The following is an 11,027-nucleotide window of genomic DNA, read 5'->3' on the forward strand; positions in this document are numbered from 1 at the left end:
TGCTGACACTGTTATAGTAAGCACGTTTTCTGTCCAAGTGAGATGAATGCTTTCAAAGGGCACTTTCTAGAGACAGGCTCAACTTGACGCTGAACCTTGCACACTTTCAGATGATGAGACAACCAGGGGAAAGTGAGGGGTTGGGGGTCAGGTCGGCCTTCAGGTAAAGTTACCTTTCCTATTTACCCACATATAGAGCTGGACCTCCCAGTACCCAGACTGGTCCTTGGAGCAGGAGCCCACACAGGACGGTCAGGCAGGGCCGGACCATAGCAGAGTGGGCTTCTCAGCGTGACAGCCAGACCCTCTGAGCCTTGCAAAGGGGAACATTCCTGGGATGTTCATCTGAAAAACCAGAAATAACCCAACAATCATCCTTCAAATTCATGAAGCACTGGGGGAATTCTTTCTCTGGGGCCAGAGGAACTTAGGTGTAATTAGGCTGTGGACGTGTCCTTATCCTTGGCTGATATTGTCTGGGCAGAGGCAGGGACCAGAGGTAAGAACTTAGAGGACCCTTACCCCATCCTCCCTCCACCTAATTCTAGGATGAGGGATTTGAGGGTCTTAGTTGACCACAGTATGTAAAACCCAATATTTTTCAAAAGCCAAAAATGCCAGAACATTTTAAATCCCCACTGATAAAAGAGTGAAGTCAGGGCCCCAGTCTCACCCCCACGTGGAATGAGTGTGCTCAGATACCCTGTTGAGGGGGAAGTCTGTGGGGTGGGCGGAAGGTTGCTGAGCAGAAGTAACACCCCAGTAGGGGATATTGTGGTCTGGCCTAGGATAGCTTGGCTTTGGGAGGATAATCTAAGCAGGCCATATTCTTCAGGACAGGAGACATAATTACTCCCCCAGGAGTGGGAGCAGGAAGTCACACTGATAGGAACATGGCAGGAAACCTTCTGTTTGGGAATTGCCTGGGACATCCTTTTTGTCACCCATCTGGTGGTCTTGAGATTTCCTGGGGAGCCCAACTGCCTTATGTACACATGGGGTGGAGGGGTGGCCAAAGGGATGGGTTTCGAGTCGGGCTGCAAAGCAGAGAGGTGGCCCCGTGCCTTAATATCAGGGTTTCCAGGAGCCCAAGGGGAGGGTTTTAAGGGTCTGGTAATCGGTGTCATTTGGTTTGTCTGTCCCTCTTGGCATTTCAGGAGCATTTCTGGAGTATTGACCAAACTGAATTTCGGGTCCCGCCCAGACTGATCATCCAGATATGGGATAATGACAAGTTTTCTCTGGATGACTACTTGGGTAAGGCTTGCACTGGGGATACTCTTCTCTAAGAAACTGTCCTTGCAATGAGTAAAATCAATGTACACTTGGGATCAATTACTTAAATCTCCAGTAGTGTAGGTACCTGGGGATGGGGTCACACTCACTGTCTGGATGTCCTCTGAGTGATGTGGCCTGCGGGTCCGCTGTCTCAGGTCCTCTGAGAAGTGGGCACAGCACCCCTTTCCGTGAGGCTATTGTTGTAGGCTCTTGCACCACCTCCTGTCCTGCTATGAAGATTCAAATTTTGTTTTCACAAGGGGATGCCACACCCCTGCCTCCACTTCCAAACCTCTCCCTCTGTCTCCCCCTCCTCTCTCCTCAGCACCTCAGAATTGGCTCCCTCCTCCTCCATGCTGCTCTCAAAAGTCACTGAGGTCCCCTAACGTCCCCAGCCATTGTTCTCTCCATCCTTCTCCGTGGTAGACCCCCCTTCCTGACCTGGGGTCCCTACCTTTCTCGGCCCGCGCCCAACTCAGTGTTCTGATCTCTCTCCCGGGCCTCAGGTGTCTCATCAGCCTGCTCTGTCTCTTCCTCTCACACTGTAAACACAGGCCTTGGCCTTCCCTGGGGCTCTGCGGCTCTTCCCTAGGCTCCCTCAGTGATTCACCAAACCTCACCTCAGTGGAAGGGAAGCTTCAACTTCCACTTTCAGCAAAGCGTGACCCCTAAACCAGTGCGTGCAGCCGACAGCCCCGGCACCTGAGGGTTAATAATAAGAAACACTACGATGACTCAGATTGCAACATGCAGTGTATCCAGTCAACACATCATACACCTTAAACTTACATGATGCTATAGGTCAACTACATCTCAGGTAAAACAAAAGAGAAAAGAAACTATCATGATGATTATTCCCCATTCCCCACCAGAAACCTTCACCTTTATGTTCGGCAGGCACCTCAGACTTACCGTGACTGAGCTCAAACTCAGCCTTTCCTCCCTGACCTCATACCTGCTCTCCTCATGAAGTGCTTTTGCTGTTCACAGCCTCTCTGTTGTCCCAGCCACCCAGCCAGGAGTACCCAGAGTCCTCTGTGGCTCCTCTCTTTCCTCAGTCTAGACATTGTCACCTACTTCATCAGGCACATTTATTTCCTCAGCTCAATGATCTCTGCCACTTGCCAGTTCAGACCTCATTTCCTCTTAGCCAACTGGTACACTGGTCCCTGGCTCATCTCCTTGCTTCCAGAACATCTATCCTGGCAAAAGGAAAGCTCACGGCGGCCAGTGGCTGTGTCTCATTATTCCTCTAACCCTCACAGCACCCAAGTGCAGTAGCTTCGACTTAGTTGGTCCTTCATAAGAACTGAACAAACAAATGAGTATGGAAGTGTTGTCTGAAGAAAAACATACAGCCTAAAAGTTGTGAGTTAAGTTTTATTCAGAGATCTTTCTGAGGACTATAGCCCCAGAGACAGCCTCTCAGAGAGCTCTGAAGAATTACTCTGAAGAGATAAGGGAGGAGCCAGGATATATAGGACTTTTTGCTGGGGGGGGGGGATAAATAGGTAGTCTAATATCAAACGATTACTGCTAATCCCAAAGAACAGACATCTCAAGTTAATGATCTTAGTGCTTTTCTATGCTTGGGGAGATGTAAGATTCTGGGCTCACTGAAATTATTTCTTAGATATGCATCTTAACTATCTAGGGTCAGATCCAAGGCACAGAATTCTTCCAGTCTGTCTCCATCCTGAACTCCCCTCAGGGCATAGCCTCAGGTGGGCAGCTGCAGTGGCCTATGGCCTGATCCTTGTAGTACTGGGGTGATAGAAAACATTTCTTATTCCCTGGAAAGGCAGGCAACATCTCCTGTCCACAGTAGTATTATGCTCACTTATAAAGCATAAAGAATGGTGCAGGGTTTCCCCTCGGAATTTCAATAAAATAGTCGACAACAATGAAAGAGAATGACTGTATTTCAAAATGGCTAGTAGGCAAACGGTTGCAGTTATCATAAAAAGGAGAGACAAAATAAAAGCCGGCATTAGCTCCAGAAAGCCTTGTGGGCTGTGGAACCATCAGAAGCTGACGGGCAGTGTCTGAGGCCAGCAGTTTATGGCGACTCTGCCACAACCTCCCTGCTGCTCTCTGCTGCTACTGTTGGATACCAGCCCTTGTCCCAGGAATCCACAGACCTGACCCGACAGGACTCTTGCAACCCTTGCAGCAGCAATCCACAATTATCCCGGAGACATTTCCGTGTGGTGGTAAAGCATTGGAGAAGGGAAGCATTTTTATAATTTTATGATTAAATCTTAGTGTTTTAGGGTCTCCGTCCTTGAGCTGTGACCTTCACAAGTGCTTCTCAACTTGCTTCCTCCCCTTAGGTAAGAAAGAAAGGCTCGAGTGTTTGGAGGTGGGCAACAGTCCCTCCAGGTTTGATGTGTCTTCAGAAGTCTTTTCCTTTGGAGAGTAGGCTTTTGTTATAAAGATCATTCAGGGCATATTTCAACATGGTTTTATTTCCCTCCCCTTGCCTGAAATATGAGGGTTTTTCCCTTGTATCTTCACTGTGAGGATCTGTTAGAGTTCCTGGAGGTAAAACTCATAAAAATGTAGTGGCTCCTCCCAGACTGGGCCCCAGGCTGTGGCGTATCCAGTCTGCCTCTGATGACTGCTTTGTTCCTTCAGTTTGAATTTCTTCTTGCCTTTTAGCACACCTTGTAACTTTTTTTCCTTTAAGCCAGAAATGTTATATGGAGTCATAGTACCTGATATAAACATACCTTTAGTGTGAGGATTTATGTGAGTCCAACTAGGAGCTGAGCTGTGCCAAATGTTTGCTGGAGCCGAAGCTGCCAGGGGCTTCCATCTCCTCTGTTGATTTTGTTCTTCCCAAGAATTCCTTGCAAGAATTGCAAGGTCTGCTTCTTGCATCTCTTTCAGCTGCAATCTACGGCTGTTATATTGGAGCCCTGTTGGTGTGGTGTTAAGGTGTTGGGTTGGAGAAGCAGTCTATAATCTTGTGATTCAATCTGTCTTCCAGAGGACCTGTGTCTCTGGGCTGTGACTTTCATTTCACATGTGTCTCTCCTGTGCTATGGCTTCCCACCCCACTGTCCCTTAGAGAAAAGAATGCTGGAAAAGGGCTGCGGTATGGGGTAATTCCTTCCCCCAGCTGGAGTGAAGTTCTAATAAAGTCTTTTCCTCTGGAGAGAGGGCCTTTTTAATAGAGAATGTTCTGGGTATATTTTGCAATGTTTATTTTTACGGTGTCCTTGCCACAGCAACAAGAAGGTCATTCTGGATCTTCACTGTGAGGACTTGATAACAAATTCTACATCCAGCAACTTATCAAAATGACCATATTAGTGTGTCTACTTGTTTGTAGTTCCAGTGGCTTCTGCTCCATGTAATCAAATCTCGCCTATGACTCTCTGAATTTGCCTGTCTCTTCCAGATTTAAGGGTGGTGATTTGCCTTTGCAACTTCAGTTTTTTTATGGTTCAACAAAAGTAATTGACTTTTGGTTTGTTTAACACTTCATTCTTGTAAGGACAGGAGTGAAGATTTCCAAGGTCTTTAACCTGTCAGCGTTGAAAAAGGAAGTCTTTTTTGATATATTGTTTCATTCTTTTCTTTTTGTGCTTCATTCTGGATTTTTTTTTGACATACAGTTCAGTTCAACCATTGCCTCCTCTAATTTGTCTAATATGTCATTTAAATCCATCTTGTATCTTAATGTTAGCTTTTGTTTTCCCAGTTATAATATTTATATTGATTCCTTATTTGTTTGTTTTCTGAAATCCTTCATCTTGTCACTTAAAAATCATAACCATATCAATCAGGAGAGGGCTCAGAGGAGTTCCCAAACCCCAAAAGGCAGTCAGTTAAAGTGCTACTATAGAGTTAATGCCTTACATTGAGGAAGAATAAATGTGTGTCTCCAGGCACCCTGAGCTGGGTTTCCTACTTCCTTGTGAGAATTTTCTGTTGAGAATTCATTGTTCCTTCTCAAGCTCTTGTTTCTGAGGTTACACTAGGAGATACTTGAACCTGACTATCCCATGCAGCTTCCCATGTTCCAAGTACCAGGTGTCTTTACCCAAAGCCAAATAACTGTATTCAGGGAAGTTCAGTATAAGCAAATTCCAAGTCCAAGTTCAGTGGAAATTTTGCCTTTAGATGTTTAATTCTTCTGAGCTTGCAGAAGAACTTGGTTTATGCTCCTGTCTTTGAGAAATAAAACAGGTAGTTCTCTGTGAGATGCAGAACAGTGGACAGATATTTCTTCTGCCCCTTTCCATCTGATCTGCGAATAATTTTAACTATCTACCAGGGTCCATTTCTCTAACTCACCTATCACCTGTTGAAAATCATGGTCTACCCCTCTTCTGACAACATTCTGTTCCCTTGTGAACAACGATGGATCCACTTGAAATTTATTTGGGTTTAATGTTTCCTTGGCTAGGTTTCCTGGAACTTGATTTGCATCACACCATCATTCCAGCAAAATCATCAGAGAAATGCAATTTGGACATGATTCCAGACCTGAAAGCCATGAACCCCCTTAAAGTGAAAACAGCCTCTCTCTTTGAACAGAAGTCCATGAAAGGATGGTGGCCGTGCTATGCAGATAAAGATGGCGCCCGTGTGATGGCTGTATGAGTATTTCCTGCTTGGGGGTCATTTATCCCTTTTATCATTTAGGTTTTGCCCTCTATGAGTAGATTTGCTCCAGAGAAGATAAGGAAGGTTAAACTGGTGGTACTTTTAAGTTATGGAAACGGTTTGTACCTGGGATTTTAAGAGAAGGTGGCAGATGCCATGAGCATATGTTGGGGGTTGAGTGGAAGGTGGGGGGATTGGAATTGTCAAACTGGGAGCCTATGTGGTTGCACTGTATTTCTGTAGGACCCTCCTTCACCAAGAATGCTAATTCATATGAGCTTCTAGTACAATTCAGTATAGAACAAGGAACTTCAAATTTGAGCTGTTCTCATAAAAAAAAAATTTTTTTTTAAGAGGAGGGCAGCAGGGAGTGCTGACTTCCATGGACCTTGAAGGCTAGACATTACAAGCACCAGTGGAGAACTCAAGATCTATTTTGATGTAGAAGCCAAAGTGTGAGTTACCATGCCCTGTCACAAAAGACTACCTCATTCATTATATATTATTAATAATAGTTAACATTTTACACCACTGATTAGGAACCAGGCAATTTACAAAATGCCTTACATTCATCATCTTGTTTTTTCAAAAGACTTTGAGGGATCATTTGCATAAAATAAACTGCACCCACTTAAAGTGCACGATTTGGTAAGTTCTCAGATGTATATGCTCATGAAACCACCACCATAATCAAGATCCAGAACATTCCTGTGACCCCAGAAGTTTCCTTGTGCCCACTGCAGTCCCTCGTTCCCCCTACCCTGGCCCAGGAAACCATTTAGCAGCTTCCTGCCACTAGAGATTAGTTTGCACCTAATCTCATTTAGTTCTGCTGACAACCCCACGAAGTAGACATTATCTCCATTTTATAGATTCTAGGAACAGGTTTGGAGAAGCCCCACCTTGCCATCAGACACCCACCCTTGTCTGACTCTTCGACAGGAGGCATCTGTGCTCCACCACCTAAATGACTGTCAGAGTTGGGAGTTCTCAAATCGTTGGTGACCTCGTGGGCTCCAGGGTTCTAGAAAGTGTTAGAACCTAGGTTTAGCCTGGTTCTAGAAGTGGGCAAGTTTCTAGACCTCTTACAGCGTCAGTGTCTTCATGTGCACATGAGTATCCTACCTGATTTATATATAGGGTTGCCCCAAGCATTACACAAGATAAGGTGGCTTAAGCAGTGCCCAGTGCAGGGAGGCAGCATTCATTCATTCACTCATTCATTCATTCCTCTAGCTTGTGTACATCAAGTGCCCACTAAGTACCCACGCTGTTCCACACAGTGGGGATACCATGGTGGGCATGAAGCATGGAGGTGCTCTTGGAGCCCCCACTTAATGCTCAGTGTTAGCTGTTGTTATGAGCAGTATTCAGGTTAATCTGGGTCCAAGCAAAGTTACAAAGGGAGGTGCATGAGCAGGCAAGGAGACAGATGTGAGAAAGTTGGAATAATGGGGATCCAGAGACTGAAAAGCAGGGAGGAGGGAAAGCAATTTGTCCTCTCAGTTTCCCACATGGCGTTGGTTCAGAAACACATGGAAGAGGAAATGTGATGAAATCTCCTGGGGAAAATTGAAGGCAATCTAAGGATTGTTTTACAAGAATAAAAATCATTGCTTGGGGAATACTCCTTGGGTCGAAGTGAAAATATTTGTGAAACGTGATGTCATGTGTTTAATCTGTTCTACTTTACTGCAGGGAAAAGTGGAGATGACGTTGGAAGTCCTCAACGAGAAGGAGGCCGACGAGAGGCCAGCTGGGAAGGGACGAGATGAACCCAACATGAACCCCAAGCTAGACCCACCAAAGTGAGAGGCCCGCTTTGTTCTGACTTCCAAACACCTGCAGTCTGAAAGCCCCCCTTCCAGCTGGCTTAATGGAATGGATTAGCCTTGTCTTGATTCTGTACTGAGTAGTGGGGATGGGGGATGGAGAGGTTAGTGATCTGGCTTCACTGGAACCATTCTCCTTCCCGTGAAACCGGAGTCCAGTGTGTCTTCAGTATCTCAGGAGGCCATAAAAGGTTAAAGAATCTTTCTCAGCCACCTGAGGGGAATGATATCTTTTCTTGACACTATAAATGTTATTCCTTATTCTTTAAACTGGGTCACGCTCTGAGGTGTAAAGGCTCTGTCCCTCCCAAGCTCGGTAGGTAAAACCGTTTCTTTGCAATGCAGCCGCCCGGAAACCTCCTTCCTCTGGTTCACCAACCCATGTAAGACCATGCGGTTCATCGTGTGGCGCCGATTCAAGTGGGTGATCATCGGCCTGCTCATCCTGCTCATCCTGCTGCTCTTCCTGGCTGTGCTCCTCTACTCCTTGCCGGTGAGAGTCCTTGGCCTTGTCTTGGCTCCTTTTGTGGGAATCATGGTCCTACACCCCACTTGGCACTTGCCTCTGTTGCTGTCCAGTAAAAGGACCTATGTAGCGGTTGTGGTGTTGGGAAAATTTAATGTGTCCTGTGATGAGGATCACATTCTCGGGGTTTCATGCATTATGGGCAGAACTTCATGGTCTGGAGAAAAAACTTTGGTTTCAGGAATTCTAGGGGAAATCCCTGAGGCCTTTATCAGCGTGTGTCTGAACGACCGCCAGCATTGCCGGCGGAGCTTCCTGCCTTCAGATTTTCTTGTTCCAAACCATCCTGTGTCCTAACTCCTTAACCTGGCACTCACAGATCCCCAAATCTGGGCTTGTTCTAGGCCTCCACAGGCCTTGAACTCCACCCAAACTCAAAAGTTGGCCTCCCCAAGCAAGTACTGCCCTCACTTGCCAGGACCCCCTTGCCAGTGCTGTTCCCTTGCCTGTGTTTTGTCTAGCCAAACCTCCCTCATTCTTTAAGGCCCACATTTCATAACCTCCCCCTCAAGTCTCCCTTAATCTCCCCAGTCATAAAGGCAAGTCCAAATGGGAGGCTTGTCAGTGTGCCTAGAAGTAGTACTTTCATTCCTCCGTTCAGGGGATTTGTTGAGCATCTCTGGCAGGTCAGGAATTGGGATGTAGAGATGAACCAACGCATAATTTCTGTCCACAAGCAGTTCATATCCTGGGACAAGCAAATTACTATGTACAAACAATTAAATTCCTATGAGGCAAGCTGTTCTAGGATACGAACAAACGACTGCAGGACTGCACCGCTGAGGACGGTTTCACCGAGGAGGGGGCGTTTACGCTCAGTTTGCTGAGTGGAGAAGGGATAGTCCAGGCGTTCAGAGACTCTCACGTCAGGTCATATTAGTAGTATCGATTATGTGGTGTTTAGTAGCTTAGTCATACAACCACACTCGCAGGGATTTGATGTCTTCGTTTCCCCCACCAATACTTACAGCTTGTTAATCATGAGTACATGCACGCTATTTCCTCGTTGTAGGTAGTCCAGTATGTCTTGACCATTTGAAAAAACTCCTCATAGTTATTTCTTTTTCCTGATTTAGAGTCTATTGATTTAAACCAGTGGTTCTCAACTAGGGGCAGTTTTGCCCCCCTGGGAGGACATCTGGCATTGTCTGGAGACATTCTGGTTCTCACGACTGGGGATGCTACAATCTAGTGCGTAGAGGCCAGGGATGCTACTAAATATCTTGCAATGCACAGGGGAGCCCCCAGCAAGACTCATCTGGTCCTAAACAGTGCCAATGAGGATCCCCAAATTTTATATATATTTTATAATTATAATTATATATATATATATTTATAATTATATATACACATATATAATTTTTTAACCTATTTCTGTTTCTTTTTCAGAACTATTTGTCAATGAAGATCGTGAGGCCAAATGCATGATGGAAGCAAGGCTTCTTCTCTATAGAGTTATCCAGCAATGAGGGAATCCTGTCTTTGTTCACAGACCAAAACCAAGAGTGATTTTGTTTGGGTTGGAGACTACATTCCAGGGGCATGCTACATTCCTTCACCGAGGCCCATCAGTTCCCAGAGGGTCTAGGACGAAGTTAGGCCAACAAGCAACATTTTTATCTTGTTATCTTTTGAAGTATTAGAAGTTTTAACTATGTTTTTTCACAATATTTTTCAAGGTGGCTGGTTCCATTTAAAAATCCTCTTTTTTTTTTTAATGCGTCCTAGTTCTGTAATTCAGTGCTTTAGAAATTGCTGAAACTGAACTTGAACATTTCTGCATCTTGACTTCATATACTTATCTATAATCAACCAAAGGACTGTGCATTATAAACTAGAATAGTGAGAGGAATTTTTTATTTATACCTGTAACCACTGTTATATTTTATATGGAGAAATGTCAGGAGACTCTATTCAACTTCTGTGATGAACCCAAATAAACACATTTCACCTTTGACACATACCTGTTTGTTGTAGATGTGGGCCAAGTTGGGAAGGAGGCAATTTCTCGTCCTCTGGGTCTCGGGGGGGTGGAATGGTGGGGCAAATCACTTGGCCATAAACCCTTTATAAATGCACTGCAAAATCTCAATCACTGGGCCAAAATGAAGGTAATAAGCACTTATTTAAAGTGTTTATTCTACGCATACATTGTTTTAAGTGCTTTATACATATTAACTCATTGCGTCCTCAAGATAACCCTGTAAATGTGGATAACATTATTAGCCCAATTTTGCAGTTGAAGAAACTGAGGCATAAAGAGGTTCAGTAACTTGCCCAAGGCCACACAACTAGTAAGTGGTAGAGCCGGGATTTGAACCCAGACAGTCTGGGTTCTCTCCTTAACTTTTCTGAGGGGAGTCTGGAAATATCACCTTAATCTTTTAATTCATTTGGGTTTTTACTGAGGGATCATTGGCATACAACATTATATTAACATTATATTAATTTCAGGTGTAGAACATAATGATTCAATATTTGTATATGTTGCACAATGATCACCACAATAAGTCTAGTTAACATCCAACACTATACACAGTTAAGAATATTTTTCTTGTCATGAGAGCTTTTAAGATCTACTCTCAGCAACTTTCAAATATGCAATACAGTATTATTAACTATATACACCATCCTGACATTACATGTTCATGACTTATTTATTTTATAACTGGAAGTTTGTACCTTTTGACTTCCTTCAATTATTTTGCCTACTCCCACTCACTTCTGGCAGACCAGTCTGTTCTCTGTGCCTATGAACTGTTGGGAGTTTTTGT

The 11,027-nt window shown here is 44.6% G+C and overlaps 1 protein-coding gene across 5 annotated transcripts in view; it reads left to right on the top strand.

Annotated features, from left to right (window-relative positions):
- MYOF (myoferlin) overlaps nt 1-10,216 on the top strand; it is a 148,155-nt gene extending 137,939 nt beyond the window's left edge. For 4 of the 5 annotated variants that reach the window (XM_014558348.2, XM_014558349.2, XM_006183660.3 and 1 more), the window contains 5 exons: nt 1,158-1,257; nt 5,696-5,886; nt 7,594-7,703; nt 8,073-8,220; nt 9,643-10,216. In XM_014558348.2, the coding sequence (XP_014413834.2) occupies nt 1,158-1,257; nt 5,696-5,886; nt 7,594-7,703; nt 8,073-8,220; nt 9,643-9,681 (588 nt within the window). In that variant the 3' untranslated portion in view covers nt 9,682-10,216. Of the gene's footprint in view, nt 1-1,157; nt 1,258-5,695; nt 5,887-6,249; nt 6,351-7,593; nt 7,704-8,072; nt 8,221-9,642 lie in introns of those variants that run through there. The other variant, XR_004323874.1, reaches the window with a different exon arrangement.
- Nucleotides 10,217-11,027: the final 811 nt, after the last annotated feature.

Source organism: Camelus ferus, chromosome 11, assembly GCF_009834535.1.
Source record: "Camelus ferus isolate YT-003-E chromosome 11, BCGSAC_Cfer_1.0, whole genome shotgun sequence".
NCBI classification, from domain to species: Eukaryota; Metazoa; Chordata; class Mammalia; order Artiodactyla; family Camelidae; genus Camelus; species Camelus ferus.